Genomic DNA, 16,977 nt, shown 5'->3' on the forward strand with positions numbered 1-16,977 from the left:
AGAAGACTTTAAAGAAAACAAAAGTAGATAAAAAAAAGTAAAACACTTACCGATCAAACTTCCAGGATTTAGAGAAATTTTTTTTAATTTTTGATTTTAATAAGGTGACAGGGGGGAAAAAGCATGTTCTCAACTCCAGCGAAACGATCCATGTTAAGATTTTCCTTTGCACTGACTCCACTAAGCCCCGCTCTCCACTAGTCTATTATTTTCACCAAAATATATGAAAATTTATGCAAATGAAAATCAGCACTAACTGTTCTCCCCTTGTTATACTTTGGATTTTTTTCCAGACAAAACAATCTCACTCTGCAAGGGAGGGGGTGGGAAGAGTTGGGGAACGAAGTTGGTTGTTTGTTTTTTGTTGGGATATTTTTTAAAATAAAAGACCTTACTCCAGCTTGAGCTTTATTTTTTGTTGTCGCTGTTATGAGGTTGTACGGTGGTTTTTTTTATTTTGGGGGGACTTCTCCACCCCCCCCAAACACACCTTCCTTTTTTATTAAGAAAGTAGATCTGTTTGCAGAGGCGCTATCACGTTTCATCAGGCCACCTGAGACGGCTTTTGAAAGCGTGTACTGTGAAATTCATAGCAGTAATTTAGACAAAATCCTCACTGTATATTAATGAAAGACGGCCCCATGGCACCGTTCCTATCCTCCCCATTCAGTGTAAACAAAACCACGAGACTCACTCGGTTTTTGAGCCTGATCCAAGCAAAATCGGCTGGAAAGGAAAACATGGGGTTCTGGCACTGACTATTCAAACGTCTGCACCTGGAGATCTCAGATTTATTCAATGAAATCTGTGTTGGATCTTTTATATATAAAAAAAGAAACCTTTGGACGACGCATGGGAACAAATATATATATCTCTATATATACATATATATATATATATATATATACACGCATATATAAAATTATTATGTTTGGTGTTAGTTACCAGCGCCCTTAAGATCCGTATGCTTCACTTGAATGGTTTTTCTAACCCGACCTGCCACGGTATTTCGTGCCGTGCCAGCCGGGGGCTGGAGGGAGCCCCGAGCACCGGCTGCCGAGCGCGGCGGGAGCGGGACGGCATGGAGCGCGCTGCCAGCGGGACGCAGCTCGCCGCCTCCCAGGGCCGAGGAGGCGTGCGGAGGAGGGGAGCGGAGCGGGCAGGGCCAGGCGGGGGGCGACGCTGCCCATTCCCATGCCCGCACCGCGCGTGTTTTCTTCGCGAGGCCTCCGCCACCTGGGGAGCGCGCGTGGGACGGCGCTGCGCGGCGAGGCGGTCACCGGCAGCGTCGTGTCCCCTCCGTGTCCGAGCGGTGTTATGGCACCGGCAGTCCCCGAGGAGCGTTCAATTTGCCCTTGTTTTTGTTGCCACTTTCTCTTTCTCCGTGGTTCACTGAGGTTGCCTGCGCGCAGTGTTTCCGCTCGGTCGCATCTCTCCCCCGCGCCCCCCGCCTTCCCCCGCCCCCCTTAACTCTTTCCGCTGGACGAGAAATAATACAGCGTTTCATGCCGCGGGGCTGGCTCCCTGCGAGTAGACCGCGGCGCGGAGGGCAAGCCCGGACGCCGGCTCCCCTTGCCGCCTCCCCCGCCGACGGGGCGGCCCTTCTCCAGCACTGCCGGGCCAGCCCCCCGGCGTGACGGCTGCGGGCGGGCTGCCGGGGTCCGGGGCGCACCCCGGGGTGCAGGGGCGGACAAAGGGAGGAGGGGGCGGACGGGGGGCGGGCGCCTCCGGGGCCGAGCGCGGGGGGGGGCAGCTCCGAATGCCGGTACGGGCACTGCCGGCTGGAGGGAGGCGGGTGCGTGTGCCGGGCGGTGTCACCTCTGCACAAACGCCTTTCCGAATCCCGCCCGGTTCTGGCGTCGTTATTATTGTCGTTATTACTGTTGTTATTAATTATTACCGCCCGCGCTCGCCCCTGCCCGAGCGGCGACGGCGGGAGAGCTCCGAGGTGCGTGTGTCCGCCGGGCAGGAAGAGTTAAGAGGCGGAGGGAGGGAGGGATGGAGGGAGGAGGAAGGAGGAAGGGGAGCGGGAGGAGGAATGGAGGGAAGCGGGGGGGGCAACTTCCATCTCCGACGCCACTTTGCCTAAATTAAAAAGCAGCCAATCGGAACGGCCGGAAGGGGGGCCGCGCGGCCGGCGGCGCGCTGTCCGTCACGGGGCGCGCAGCCAATCGGTGCGGGCGGCGGCGGCCGCTTCCTCGCGGCGGGGCCGGGCGGTGGCGGCGGCGGCGGCGGCGGCGGGAGGGAGGGAGGAGAGGGAGGGACGGACGGGAGGGGGGAGGGAGGAGGGAGGGAAGGAGGGAGGGAGGGCGCGGGCGCGGGCACGGCCCGGGAGAGGGAGGCGGGGAGAGACGAGCGGCGGGACTCCGGCACCGCCAGTGCGCGCTGCCAGCCCGGCAGCCAACTTCCCCGCTGGAGTTAGTGTATAAAGGATACCATATATGCACACACACATACACACACCTCTCCACCAAGGCGCTCCTCCTCCGCCTCCTCCCTCGACCAACTGCTGGAATTAAAATAAAAAGCAAAACAAACACAACCAAAAAAAAAAAAAAGACAACAAACCAAGCGAGAGAGAGAGCGGGAGAGGGAAAGAAACAATTCGCGAGGTAACGAGAAATTTCAACTTTAAAAATTTCTTTTTTACTTCTTTTTTTTTTTTTTTCTTCCGACCGCCTAAAGGAAAGGTAGAGAGAAAAAAATGTCTTATCCAGAGCGTGACTCTAGCAAGAAGGCTCCGGCAGGACTCTTGTTTCAAAGGGGACAAAGTGCTCCAGCAACAGCACAACTTTGAGAAATGCATCATCACCACCATCACCACCATCATCATCACAGGAAGTTTTCTTAGGACACCAACAAAACTTGCAAATAACAGAGCAAAAGGAGATCGAGAAACCGAGGAGAGAAAGACAGAGAGAGAGCCAGAAAAAAAGGAAAATATACCCACACACAAAGCCTTAAAGGAAGAAGAAAAGGAAAAGTTTCACTCTGAGAGGGAAAGGCTGAGAGGAGGAGATGTACTCCTAGGGGAGCGGAGGGGAGAAGGCACGGGGGCTTTTTGACTCCCCCCCCCCTTTTTCGCTTTTTAGCCTTTGTTTGGTTTCCTCCCTGAGAGCAGCAAACCCGGGCGAGAAGAAGGCGGAGGAAAACTACATGTACAGCTAAATATTTCTCTTTTTTTGGAAAAAAAAAAAAAGAAAGGCTAAAAAATATAAAAGGCGAAGCGAGAGCCGGCGACCGCAACGAGCGCGCCGCGGAGCGGAGGCAGGACGGCCGGCGGACGGGCGGAGGAGAGCGCGCCGCGGAGCGCTAGCAGGTGAACCCCGCGCCCCGGCGCCCCGGCGAGGCTGGGAAGGCGGCGGCGGCGGCGGCGGCGCGGGCGGCGGCCCCGGCAGCGGCCCCGGCAGCCCCGGGCAAGGGCGCTCGCGGCGGGCGCCCGGCAGCCGGCGGCGGCGGCGCAGCGGCGGCTGCGGCGCGGCGGGGGCGAGCGGCGGGCGGCGGGCGCGGGATGGCCGCGGCCACCTCTAACCCCTACCTCCCCGGCAACGGCATCCTGGCGGCCGGCTCCATCGTCCACGCGGACTCGGGCGGCGGCGGCGGCGGCGGCGGCGGCGGCATGCAGCCGGGGAGCGTGGCCGTCACCTCGGTGGCGGGCGGCTACCGCGGCGACCCGGCGGCCAAGATGGTCCAGAGCGACTTCATGCCGGGCGCCATGGCCGCCAGCAACGGCGGCCATATGCTGAGCCATGCCCACCAGTGGGTGACAGCCCTGCCCCACGCCGCCGCCGCCGCCGCCGCCGCCGCCGCCGCTGCCGCCGAAGCGGGCTCACCCTGGTCCGGCAGCCCCGTGGGCATGACGGGCAGCCCCCAGCAGCCGCCGCCGCCGCCCGACGTCAAGGGCAGCGGCGGACGCGACGACCTGCACTCGGGCGCGGCGCTGCACCACCGGCCGCCCCACCTGGGCCCCCCGCACCAGGGGCACCCGGCGGCCTGGGGGGCGGCGGCGGCCGCCCACCTACCCTCCATGGCCGGCGGGCAGCAGCAGCAGCAGTCGCTCCTCTACTCGCAGCCCGGGGGTTTCACGGTGAACGGCATGTTGAGCCCCCCCCCCGGCGGTCAGAGCCTGGTGCACCCGGGGCTCGTGCGCGGCGAGACGCCGGAGCTGGGCGAGCACCCCGGGCATCACCACCACCACCACCACCAGCACCCCGGGCACCACCCGCCGCACCACGGCGGCGTCAACAGCCACGACCCGCACTCGGACGAGGACACGCCGACCTCCGACGACCTGGAGCAGTTCGCCAAGCAGTTCAAGCAGCGGCGGATAAAGCTGGGCTTCACCCAGGCCGACGTGGGGCTGGCGCTGGGCACCCTCTACGGCAACGTCTTCTCGCAGACCACCATCTGCCGCTTCGAGGCCCTGCAGCTCAGCTTCAAGAACATGTGCAAGCTGAAGCCTTTGTTGAACAAGTGGCTGGAGGAAGCCGACTCTTCCACGGGCAGTCCCACCAGCATCGACAAGATCGCCGCCCAGGGCAGGAAGAGGAAGAAGCGGACCTCCATCGAGGTGAGTGTCAAGGGGGCCTTGGAGAGCCACTTTCTGAAATGCCCCAAGCCCTCTGCCCAGGAGATTACGAACCTAGCGGACAGCCTGCAGCTGGAGAAGGAGGTGGTCAGGGTTTGGTTTTGCAATCGGAGGCAGAAAGAGAAACGGATGACCCCCCCGGGGATCCAGCAGCAGACCCCCGACGATGTCTACTCCCAGGTCGGCACCGTCAACTCCGACACGCCGCCCCCTCACCACGGACTGCAGACCAGCGTGCAGTGAGGGGCACCGCGGGCGGGCCGGGCAGCGCGGGGGCAGCGTGGGCCAGGCCGGGCCGGGCACCGCCGCCGGCACCGCCACCGGCTCCGGCACCGCCGCGCAAGCCGCACGCTCACACAGACACACGCGCGCACACACACACGATCCAGGCTCGTTCAGACTGCTTGTGTTTATATATATATGGATATATGCGTGCATCTATATATATATAAGATCGATACCAATAGGGAGCGGTGGAGAAGGTCGATCCGAGCGAGAGCGTTTAGACCGCGTTGGGAAAACGGGGTGGAGATGCATAATGCACCAAAACTGCAGATGTGCCGGGGGGTTGGTTGGTTGGTTGTGGGGAAAGGGCTTGGGGGGGTGGGCTTGGGCTTTTTAAATTTTATTTTTATTTTTATTTTTCTCCAAATTATCCCCTTCTCGCAGTAAGGAACATCACTGTCTGCGCTTCTTCTCTCCCCTCCTCCCCCCCCCCCCCCCCCCGCACTCTTCCCCCTATCCCCAAAAGGGCTCTCTTCTATGAATCACAGAAACTTTTTTTCTCCTTTCTCTCTCGCTCTTTTTATTTCTTTTTTTTCAATGGGAGCAATCAAAAAAAGGGAAGCAGAAGAAAAATAATCTGGTTAATCAGAGGGTGCCTGCTGCATTCCAGCACCCTGTTTTTCTTGGCCAAACCGTAGAATTTTGGTGCAAGGCAGACATCCACTCTGAAAACATATATATCTATATAGCTATATATTCTGCAAAATGAAAGGGTCCACTTTTTCCAGGAAAAAAAAATATGCACACAGCACTAAAAACAAGCAGGCTGAATAGGGAAGCAAATACATATATATATATTTATCTATATATATAGGTATAGCTATAGAACAAAAATATGGAAATAAATGCCCGCACGCGGAGAAAACTGACCCTGAAGAGAAAGGGGGGAGGGACAGACGCCAGGGGGAGGGTGAGAGAAGGAGAGGTTGTTGGTCCCTAAAGTTCGAGCTCTGTAGAAGGACTTTGCATGAATTAAGGGAACCAGGGAGAGAAAGGGAAATAATTTAGGGCTGTCAAAGTCCTGCTCCTGACGGCTGCCAATCATCATGGAAGAGTCATAAAAAAAATCCACTGCTAATATTTTTTTTATTAATATTTTTATTTTTTATTTCTGGACTGATTCAGATAAAGGGATTTAGAAGGACTGAGCATCTGCAGCTGCACTTATCTGAACTTCTCCTCTCCTAAATCCGTTGCCAACTTTGATTGAATGGGTGCTGTGGATGTGATTATATAATACTGCCATTTCCAAGCAGTGTTTTTGGTAGGTTTTAATAAACAGACTTTTCAAAAAGACGGCAATATAGAATTGTTAGATCCGTTGTTGATCTAAAAAAAAAAATTTGCTTTATATTTTCATTAAATGACTTCTTTTAATATTTTATTCAGAATACCTATGAACTGCTGCAAAACGGTAATTTATTTTTTCCCCAGATCTTGTATTACGTGTTTTTTTCAGACGAGCACAAATCAAAATGAAATGAAAATATGGACAGTTGTTAGGTAATAAGGGTATCTTTTGATGTGATAATTTGATTGTAATTTAATTTGAGTAGTGATTCCGTAAGAGCTGATTGAGAAAATAAATTTGTTAGAATGAAATAGTCTGTGTCTGATGCATAAACACTGTGTCGAAAAACAACAAAAAAAAAGTTCTCTGAAGGGACATACTGCTAAAGTGAGAGAAATACCGAGGGTCCGACCTGCCGGCTGCACGGCCCGTGCTCCCCGGCAGTGCCCCCTCCTCACCCCTGCTGCTGCTTGCCCGGCGCGGGGCTCTCCCCCTGCCCGCCTCTCGGCCGAGCCCGTGTCCGCGGCCCCTTCCATCAACCCCGAGAACCCTGTGTCACCGGGAAGGACGGCGAGATTAGAGCTCACCCAATGCTACCTTCTCCCAGAAAGGGCTGTCGCGGCTCGGTTTAGGCTGGCACTCGGGCGATACCTGAGCGCGTCCTCTGGTCCCGCGTGGCCGGTGCTAAGAGGGATGTTTCCAAAAGTTCAGTCTTGTTTCCTCTCTTTCCAAACTGAGGCTAGATGGGGGGGAGGTGCGGGGGGGGGGGGGGGGGGCGAAGAGGGAGAAGGGGGGCTGAGCTATAATTTATTTTGACTCATTTTATGTATGTATTAATATTTGTATTTATTTTATCTTTATAATTTAAAGAAAAGGTACGTTTATTTTTTTTTTCTGATCGAATATATAGAATAATACTTTCAGCATCCTACGTGCGGTTTGCCTAGTTCACCGTTTCTGTTGTTGCTGTTGCTGTGGCTGTTGTTGTTTTAAGGGTTTTCTATGGGGTGTGAAGTGGTGTAGTCTAGTTTTGTCCTCCACTTTGCCACAGCGCTGCCATGCCTTCTTTGCAAACACACGCGCGTGTCAGTAACGTTGGAGATGCCAATAGATGCGCTAGCTGACCTGTCATATTTATCCTCCGGAATTTATTGCAATGTAGGCACAAGTGAATGACCGTCTCAACTCTCTTAATTTTGCAGCGGGGAGGTTGTGGGAAGTAGAGAGCTGCATCTAACGCATCCACCCGCCCCCATTGATAGTCTTCTGGAGAATAAGGTTTTCTTTTATGATCCAGCTCGTCTGTGGCTCCTTCCTCACCTTCCTCTTCCTCCCCTTCTCCGCGCCCTCTCCCTCCTGCCTTGCTTCTCTACGTGCTATTGAGGCAGGGGTTAAACCCCCAGAAAACTGCTGTAGGAACAACAAGCATTTCTTCCTTTCAGATAGGCCTTGTGTCAGTCCATAAATCAAAGCCAACCTGAGAGCCGCGCACCGGGATGCATTATTTTAACACCAGCTCGTAGTAAATATCACCGTCGGTTTGATTTGTGAAATCCGAAAGGCCCTACTGACACGGAGGAAATAAGAGGGGGGGGTGGGGGAAGAAGCCAACCCAACAAAGGGAAAGAGAACCCGAAAGGGTAAAGGACGCTATTTCTTTTGTTCGTTTTAGCAGAAGCTGCTGGCTGATTTTGCAGCTGGGGAGGGAAGAAGGGCCGGGCGGGAGCCGGCGTGCAGGCGGCCCGGCCGGGCTCTGCTCCGGGGGCCGGGTACCACTGACACGTGAGGTGGGATCCTGTTTTCACACACGAAGGGGAGCAGTTGTATTAGCCGCGGAGAAAGTCTATTTAAATTTCGGAGCGGTATTTGGTTACTCGATTTGGATGGCAACAAAGAGCTAACGTTAGGCTTCACGCTGGTTTCTATTAAAAGGCAACCTTTGCGGGTTGCTGCCTCCGAAAAGCTGGGGGTTAGGCTGGAGGAGTAACGTGTGGTCGGAGGGACCGGCAAAATGTGCCCGTTCCGTGGACTTGTTATGCACAAAAAGTGAGGCCATGGGCGCTCCCCCCTCCGCCCCTCCGCCCCCTCCCCCGCCCCCGAGAAACTGAATCCTTTGAATGTATTTAGGAATTTCAGGGTTGTGAGTCTCTGAGATAGCAAGAGGTAGATAATAAGTGAGAGGGTTTGCGCTTAAGGGTTATATTGTTACACGTGTAAATAATGAAAATATTGTTATATATCTCCAGATCTCTTAATGAATTTAGTAATTGTATTCATTTATAATATCAGTGTTCTGTGCTTGGTAACGGAGTCGGCATCATTTTCCTCTTTTTTTTTCTCTTTTTTTTTTTTTTTCCCTGCCTAAAGGAAAGCCAAATGTTTCACAAAGTTATGTTTGATCAGCCTGGGTAATCCCGAGATGTGATTATTTATAGTTTACATTTTCATATCCTGCAGTCCTCTACTATGTCTCAGTCTTCTCACTCACATCCCATCCTTCCCCCGTCGAGTCTGTACACAATAAATCATTTTCAGGTGTATTTAAAATAGTCATGTCACTGCTGTTGGTCTGCGTATTTTCCGAAATTTAGCAGAGAGCTCTACTTTGGTTTAAAAACGCAGCAGTTCTTATCGGAAAGTGATCTTTACAGAATCCTTATGCTTTAATATAGTGACTTGTGTTTGCACATTACAATGCTCATAACTTGTTTTGTATGAATGGTTTTAAATGGAACGTTTAGAGAATAATTGGTTCTAATATGAAATGCAGTATATACTATTGATAATTTTATCAATAAGTGTACTATTTTAAATAACTTTAACAATTAAATTTGGGTTTTTTTAAATTATATATTTGTAAAATATTTATCCTGTTGAAAGCAACAATACATTGTTGTATTTATTCGTTTATTTTTGTAATAAATGATCAACATCTTCAAGCTACAGCAAAATCGATACTTCTATATATTTGTACAGGGATACCTTTCTAAAGCGCAGAGATGCTCGTACCCATTTGGAAGCGAGTGTAAAGATTACCTCTGTAACTGGCAAGCTGCAGGACCAAACTGTAGGCGTGAGCTTCTTCGCCACATGTACTTTAGTTTGCTTAAGTTCCAGGGTAATTAATCAAACTCTAAAAGGGATGCAACAAGTCCCGACCTCGGAGGCAGGCGTGGGGCGAGCGCTTGAGGACAGGGACTCATTTTGTTAATGCCAGGGTTGGCGAGGAGCTTGGTCGCCTATGGCGAGAGGGATGGGTGGCTGGATGGACCGATCGGAGGAGATGCAGGGAGGTGGTTATTGCCCCATCGGTGTTTTCAGTTGCAGTTTGGCACAATGGAGCGGGCGCAACCTTCAATAGGCAGCGGGAGCGAGGGGAGAGGAGGGCGGCGAGCGGCCCCGCAGTGTCAATGACACAGCAGTAGGGAGTTCTTTGGTTGAGAGGCTTTGGCAACACAAAAAGCTAAAGGGTGAAGACCGAAAGGGGGAAGGCTCGCCGCCCATCCCGTCCTGCCCGACACCAAAGGAGCAGCCGGGTCCGCGGCGGTGCCCACGGGGCCTCGCCCTCGGGGCTGCGATGGGACCGGCCTCCCCCTCTCCCCTCCCCAGCCGGGGCGGCTGCGGCGGGGCCCGGGCCGCGCCACGCGCGAGGGAACCGTGGTGCCGCGCCCCCCACTCGCGGAAGGCCGGGCCGGGGAGCGCCGACGGGGCGGCCGCCGCTGCCCGTCTGCCCTCCGTCCCCGGCGGGCCGTCCCGGGGCGGCGGGCGGCCCGGGGGACCCGGCGGGCGGGCGGCGCGGTGCCGCGGCGGCAGCTGCCGCGGGTCCCACAAGTTGTTTTCCTCGTGGCGACCATTCAGCAAAACGCAGGATCCTTTCTCCAAGATTTAAATTTCGCGGATGAATTACCATACAGCGGTTGCTTAGCAACTAAATTCAAGCCGGGCTAAGAATATGCAAGCTTTTTGTATTCTCATTAATAAAAATGCCACTCTGACACAGCAACCTGACTTTGGATCACTGCAACTTCTGTAAAAGCCATAGGAGAATACAAACCGGCTCCTCCATTTAATTACAGATCAGAGTGGCTTGAAATGTGATGTTTTGTTAATCTATCTTCCTAAAAGCGATGTAAAAAATAACGGCTTTTCAAGAGCAGTGGAAAACTACTTTTTTAATGGAGCTGTCTCCTGGTGCTACTGATAGCTGCAAAGCAAAACCCTTTTTTTTAGAGTCACACTTTCAAGGAGCATCCCCCCTTCCGTTTTGAGTTTCCTGAAATTAAAAAAAAAAAAAAAATTAAGACATTTGGAGCCCCAGGGGAAAAAAAATAAAAATAAATAAGCTGCAGTCGATTAGCGCATTAGAGAGGAGAGCTAGGGAAAGGGAAGAGGGGATTAAAAATGTCAAGGTGCAGCCCTTGCCAGGCACAGACCCACGATGCGGGGTGCAGTCTGTCCTTGCTCTGAAGCAGAAGTCTCTTGCGCAGAAATGGCTCTCTTTGGCATAAAGTGCGTGGGCACATCGGCTGGGGAGGGCGGGGGAAAAGCCTTCAGGGACACCTTGTTGAATGTTTCTCTCCAAAATTTATTTCCCCTTCTGCTAACATTTACTTTATATTGCTTTTAGATCGGCAGAGATAAGATCTTGGCCTTAGATTCTGGCATCTTACACCCAATCTCATATATATGGGAGAATGACCTCATCAGAGGAGGACTGTGTGTATAGATAGAATAATTTAAACATAGACTAGACACCTACATATAAATCTATATATAAAGACGTGTGTGTATGAGATATATATATATATACGCACATATATATGTGTGTGTATGTGTGTGTGTATGCCTTGAGCAGTACCAAAAAACTTCCCTGCCAGCCCCGCAGACCCCAGGCAGGGCTGCCTTCCCCCGCAGTGTTCGGAGGAAGGGCGGCCCCCCGGCGTGGCAGCGAGGGGAGCCCCGGGGCGCGGCTGCACGCAGGGCGCTGGCAGCCAGGGCTGGGGCTGCCTCTCCGTGCCAGCCATCGCCGTTGTGTGGCGGGAGGGCCGCCTCGGGACCGGGCACTGGCTGCCGGGGACGCTGGTCGCTTTTGCTGATGGCTGGGGGGGTTGGTTGTGGTGATTTTTTAGCGACAAAGAGTTAAATCCAAACTTTCTTCTCCCTTCTCCCCCACTGTCCCCAACCCCGAGATTGTTAAACTTGAGCCTGAATTGTATAAACCCCAAGCCACGTTAAAAGTTCAGGCATGTGAGTTTTTTCCTCCATCGGAGCTTGTCTGCAGGAGGCAAAGGGGATCTTGAAGGTCTGTCCGAGCTGTGCAGGTCATTGAGGAATCAGGGGTTCTCCCCCTCCCCTCCACCCCGGCTTCTTTCTTTCTCTTTTAAGGTTTTCTTTTCTCCCCTGAAAGGGGGACGATGACTTGAAGGGGGGCAGTCGAAGTGGGTAGGCACTTTCCAAACGTGAGCTTGTGATGGAGGGAGCTCTCTCTCTCTCAGCAGGATTGAGTCTGTACTCACTTTAAAACGTAGAACAGCAGACCAAAAAAAAAAAAAAAAAAAAAAAATCCCCATATAACATATATTAAGGGAAGAAAGGCAGCAAAGTGAGAACCTGTGAAGACTAGAGTCCCCCTGAAACTCAGGCTCACCCAAAGCTTCAGCAGAGTGTTTTGCTTCTCTCCCCAACAGTTATAGGATGAGCATCACAAGGCTATAGCACAAATAATCAGGTTCCATTCCATTTTGCTTCTCTAACAGAGTTGAGATTAAAAGCCAAAATTCGAGCACAGCCCTTACAGAGCTGTTGAATAGTGCCAGTACATATGTTTCCCGCTCACATGTTGAAAACTGTACCTTCAAACATAGGCTTGTTTCTGATAGCTTGCATTTTTTCAACTACAAGGAGAAAAAAAACTAAACAGACCTTTTCTGAATTGTTCCTATTGCGCCCATCCGTGGGTGAAAAGACAGCATTACATTGGCTCTGTACCTTCAACATAAACAGGGAAGGTTTAGCAAGACAAGCTCACTGGCATGCCACAATGGAGATCTTTATTTTAGATCCGGGGCAGTTCAAACCAGTTTGACACCAGTATTGAGCACCACAAAGTATGTGGTTTGGAACAAACTTTCCTTCGCATAGTGTGAAGTGGATTGTTGTGCTTGATGCCAGATGCTTGGCTACTCCAAGGTCCTCTCGCTGACTTTCTTGCAAGGCGCACGATACAGAGGAGGGTTTCCGCCCGCAGGGACAGTGCTTTCATATCAGACCACTGTGCCATGCCCTCCAAACTCCAGGCATGGGGTCTCAGCAGAACTATTTCTTCCTCAAAAGGAGCCTAAGATGAGAAGGGGGAAAATGGATTAGAAAGGGGGAACCAGCTGGGGACTGTTACCCTCCCTGGTAGTAGGTCTGCTCTTAAAACACAATGTCAAGGCACTGCGATACGCATGTGAAATGACAAAGACAGATGCTATTTCTTCCTGAGGTCCACACTGAGTGGAGAAAGTCAAAGGGTTGTTGACTGTCTTTGGTATGGGGCCATTCTTTCAAATTGAAATGAATTGATTCTAAAAAGCAGGGACTGGCTAATGGGAAACCGGGTATGTCTGCTGTATTTATATGCATCAAACCGAAATTTAAACAACTTGAGGGAACGTGGGCTGTACCAACATTTTATATATAGTAACCTTTTTGTTATTAGTTTTGGAAATACTTGGCGCTACTTCCCTGCCACCACTCCATACAGCTGCGTAGACAGCATTCAGTCCACACTACAGTCAAACAGGAACTGTTTGCTCAACAACTCCAGGTTCCATTTTCAACTGGAGTGCTAATGTACACCCTGAGCTGGTCACACAAACCCAGATGGCCTGATGTATGTAGACCATTTCACCAAGCAGTCAGATAAAATACAAAAAGTAACTGCATGACTGTAGAGTTTTGGACTGAAGGGTCTGCTGAAAAGGTTGGCTTGGTTGTTTGGATTTTCCCTCCTTCTGTGTGAGTGCTCATGAGGATCGTCTAAAGCTGAGATTGGACTCATCTCTTCACCTCCCCTCCACATTCAAAACATTACAAATATTTACCAAGTACAACAGATATGAGAAGTGCTGGGCATTGATCATTATTATATCCCTTCCCTGACAGAAAATGGGCCCAGGATAGGAGAGATGAAATTAATCTTTCTGGAGGAAAAAAAAAAAAAAAAAAAAAAAAAAAGAGTTGATAAAGAATTGTTCAGGAGTAATATATATTTCTTTCATCTCCTGGAGCTCTCATTCAATGCAGGGGTCTGTCTGCCTGAGTGGGACATTTTTCAGAGAAATCTAATAGATATTTGTTTCAGAGTCCACACTAAAGCTACAGATCAAATGTAAGGTGTAAATTTCTCCATTTGTTTCTCACTCTCTCTCACATGTATGCATACACACACATGAAAACATACACTCCCTTCTCTTCTTAAAATAATAAAACCTCCTCTCCCCAGTTCTCTGGCCTTCTCTATTTTATGCAGATCCATACTCAGATGTGTACTAAAATTTTTATCTCAGTTTGCTGAAACTGCCTAGATTGTCGAGGAAATTAAACTAAACAAGGAGATGTATGAAATGTTGAACTTTAAATACCATCCACTACCTCGAGAAGAAGAAAATTAGTCAATAAATGCTCAGGTTTCTGCTACTTTTAGATTATCATAATTAAAATAATAATTTTATTAGTTTCTTTAATTTTTAAATGATTATGAGAATTCCCTTATGCTAATATGTGGGTATTTGAAAATAATGCCCTTTCCCTTTTGATTTTGTACTGAAGGACAGGGTTACGGTGTCTCTCCTACATGTTAATGCTGTATAGGGACGTGTTTAATTTTAAGAACGGTGTGTGTGTTCCTGTGAATACGAGGCAAGATTACTATATCATTCTCAGTAGCCCAGAAGAGGCATGTTTTACCTGAAGAACTGGGCTTGGACTGGATGCTGCTGTTGTTCTGGGTTTGGTTTTTAATTGCCCTGCCTATTCTCTCAAGTCAATATTAATGCCATACAGCACGGCTGAGGCCAGGGCTGAGTGAGCCCCGTCATTAACAATAGCATAAACAAAGGAAGGGGACCAGTTACCTTGACATTCGATGCCCGCTTTGTTCCCAAGCTCCCAACTGCATCCTGAAGCCCATACAGGGAAGTATTGCCTACGGGAATGAATAATCCACTCCAGCTATTGTCCCAATCTCCTGCAAAACAAAACAACACAACCAAAACAAAGATGACAACACACTCTCGCTCCGCAAGGAGTCTGCGAATGGTTTCATCCCTTCCTGCCTTTCCCTGCGCTTTTCCTGGCCACTCGTGTTACTGACCCGCTCCCCACAAGAGCTGCCCGCTGTAGCCCACAGGCGCATCCTAATTTGCGCAAGCACTCCAGCCTCATATTCCCCAGTTTTCTGGGGGCGTGGGGCTGGAGACACCCCCTCCTCCTGTGCCTGCGCAGCCCGGCCGGATCCCTTCCGCGGCCGGGCCGCGCTCGAGGAACTCGGCGTTAGACGGGGCGGCCCGGCGGGGTGGGCTGCCCTCCAGCCGCCCCGGCCGTGCCCGCCCCCGGCCCGTCAGCACGCAGGGATTCCCCCCTGAGGCGGCACGGCCTGGCCAAGGGGCAGCGCGACACCTCCACGCACCGCTGTGGGGATGCGAGGGGCGAACGTGACCCTCTGTGTGTCTGCGTGTATCCCCATTGTCCTTCCAGCTTCGCCCTCCCGGGGCGGTTTTCCAACCGCCCGGCCTCGCCCTCCCGCCTGGGAGCTCCCGCTCCGTAGCGCCCTGTGTTTGGCAGAGTAGCCCGGAGCAGCCTCCTCTGCTCACGCCCAGTCGAAGGAGCCTGCATGGAGTGGGAATATCTCTTTCCTCTAACAAATAATTAAGTTCCCCGTGGTCAGTTTTTCTTCCCCTTCTCCTACAGTCCCGTGCTGGCCGTCGGAGCAGAGGGATGGGCAGAAGTCCCCCTAAGCTTGCGAATGGCTGGTTTGACCCCGTCCTTCTCCTCACGGAGGGAGAGACGGGCCAGACCACGGCAGCGCTGCCATGGGGCTCGTCCCCGAGCCGGCCCCGCTTCGGAGGCAGGTTTTGCTCCCGCTGTGCTCGGAGGGGAGCCAGTTCAAGCCCCGGGAACCCTGCGCCTTCAGCGGGTTCTCCGTGAGAAGGAGACCTAGTAGCGTAACCCGAGGTAGATCGAGGCCTGAGGAGACATTTACATCGATCCCATGCAGCCAAATCCATCCTCGCATCGTGTCTCTGTGTGGGGAGGGGAGAAACATACAGCGGGTAGCGAAGGAGGTAGTTTGAACCTAAAGCCCTTGCTTCAAAGGTTAATAGCTCCCTCATCAAACGCTGCCAAACGCTACTGGGAAGAAGAGAGGGGAGAAGAGGGGGGGAAAAAAGAACATCAACATTACTGTGAATCTCAAAGCACTGAAAATAGCTCTGAGAGATCCCGAGGATCCACCACCGGTCCTTTTTTTTTTCCCCGGGACATAGGCTATAGGGAAAGCTTTTCTCGGATGTGCTTGTGAGCAAGGCCAGTGGGAGCTGCGGCTGCCTTTGGGGGCGAGCCGGGTGGCGGGGAGGGGGGCTGCGGGCCGACACCGCCCCCGCCTCCCCCCCATCCCCCGCACCTGCAGCCTCTGGCTGCGCTGGGGACCCTGCTGCTGCCGGCTCTGTGACCATCCCCCCGGGCCGTGTCGGGAGCAAACCCACTCCCAAATCCTCCCCCCACCCCCGGCCCCCGGGCCGTGTTCCCACTGGGAGCCGCGGCGGCCGGGCAGGGGCCGGCCCCGGCAGCCCTTTATGCGCAGCGGTCAGCAGCCGGGTTGTGGGTTTGCAGCTGCATGCAAATAAATCCCCGGCAATAATCTAATGCGGGTGCTGCCCCGACGACAAAGTGCCGACACAAACGCAAGTGCTTTTGTTTGGTTTTGACCACCTAGGTCCCGCATCCAAAGAAAATAAATAAAACTAGGGAGGGAGAGGGAGAAAGTTGGTTAATATGGGTGTTTCATCCAGCGAAGCCTGCTTTTGTGATATACGAGAGCCGAAGATTTGTATCCTGTACTTCCTCGAGACCTACACCACCACCCGTCCCAGCTGGAGAAAACGATTCCACGCGTGATGAGCAGGAACGAGGTGTCTTGCCTAGCCGACCGACCTTAGCTATTACGTTCACACGTGGAAAACGCATCTCTTCCCTCAATTTTCAATTAATTACAGCTGTATTTGATATAGGACGGGGTGGGGTGGGATGGCTAATTGGTGCACTACCTTCTGTTGCAGGTAAAAGGTTTTTTGTTTGTTTTACTTTTCTCCAAGAAAGGTCTGTTTGCATGTATATGGTAGGGTGGTTTGGTTTTTTCCTTGCTCATCTCAAGCAAAATCTGAGCAGAGTCAACGGGATGAAGTGGAATTAAAAAAAAAAAAAAAAAAAAGAGAGAGAGAGAGAGAGGGAGGAAGGGGAGAGTCTTTGAGAAAGAACTGGAGTGAGAGAAGGAAAAAAAAAATCAAACCGCAAAGGAATCGCAGCAACACAATTCCAGAGAGGATGGGAGGGAATAGAATTTCCCAATTGCCTTTCTGTGGACTGGCATAAAAAAAAAAAGTCACACTGAAGGCTGGGGCGGGGGAGAGCTTTACTTTTGCTAAGTGTAAACCTCTAAGGACAAGTAATACATGATGATGCCTGGTGCCCCCCGGGACAGGCTCACCCCACAGATTGGCCGGAGGCCAAGGGGCAGGCAGGGCAAGGGTGAGGCGCCCAGCCCGGGGAG

General features: G+C 52.0%; 2 protein-coding genes and 1 long non-coding RNA gene across 5 annotated transcripts in view; 1 reads left to right on the forward strand and 2 right to left on the reverse strand.

Moving 5' to 3' along the window:
• The window catches only part of LOC125337077, a 39,935-nt gene extending 39,559 nt beyond the window's left edge, over positions 1–376 (reverse strand). The window contains exon 1 of one of the 2 annotated variants that reach the window (XR_007207957.1): positions 51–376. This is a non-coding gene — a long non-coding RNA (uncharacterized LOC125337077). The remainder of the gene's footprint in view (positions 1–50) is intronic. The other variant, XR_007207946.1, reaches the window with a different exon arrangement.
• Positions 377–3,491: 3,115 nt separating this feature from the next.
• POU3F3 (POU class 3 homeobox 3) lies at positions 3,492–6,475 on the forward strand. Its single transcript, XM_048326329.1, has one exon. The coding sequence runs from the start codon at positions 3,512–3,514 to the stop codon at positions 4,829–4,831; it is 1,320 nt and encodes a 439-aa protein (XP_048182286.1). The 5' UTR covers positions 3,492–3,511; the 3' UTR covers positions 4,832–6,475.
• A 3,841-nt stretch (positions 6,476–10,316) lies between these two features.
• Positions 10,317–15,817, reverse strand: LOC125337125. 2 transcript variants are annotated; one of them, XR_007207980.1, is made up of 3 exons: positions 14,524–14,630; positions 14,285–14,397; positions 10,317–12,501 (listed from the first exon to the last, which is right to left on the reverse strand). XR_007207980.1 is itself a non-coding variant. In XM_048326462.1 (3 exons), exons 1-3 carry the CDS (start codon positions 15,539–15,541, stop codon positions 12,220–12,222), a joined length of 1,098 nt encoding a protein of 365 aa, XP_048182419.1. In that variant the 5' UTR covers positions 15,542–15,817; the 3' UTR covers positions 10,317–12,219. The 2 variants fall into 2 exon arrangements, 1 of the variants encoding a protein (XP_048182419.1); XM_048326462.1 differs by lacking the exon at positions 14,524–14,630 and adding an exon at positions 14,839–15,817.
• Between the last annotated feature and the right edge of the window lie 1,160 nt (positions 15,818–16,977).

This window comes from Corvus hawaiiensis, chromosome 2, assembly GCF_020740725.1.
Source record: "Corvus hawaiiensis isolate bCorHaw1 chromosome 2, bCorHaw1.pri.cur, whole genome shotgun sequence".
Lineage (NCBI taxonomy): Eukaryota > Metazoa > Chordata > Aves > Passeriformes > Corvidae > Corvus > Corvus hawaiiensis.

Bases quoted from the DNA above. Each gene is read 5' to 3' on its own strand.
- LOC125337125 (XM_048326462.1), bottom strand. From the start codon at position 15,541: ATGAGGGAGCTATTAACCTTTGAAGCAAGGGCTTTAGGTTCAAACTAC. The intron at 14,398-14,838 runs GTGCGTGGAGGT...TTTGTTTTGCAG, and splicing joins CCCCTCGCATCCCCACAGCG to GAGATTGGGACAATAGCTGG. The intron at 12,502-14,284 runs GTAACTGGTCCC...TTCTCATCTTAG, and splicing joins AGCGGGCATCGAATGTCAAG to GCTCCTTTTGAGGAAGAAAT.
- POU3F3 (XM_048326329.1), top strand. From the start codon at position 3,512: ATGGCCGCGGCCACCTCTAACCCCTACCTCCCCGGCAACGGCATCCTG.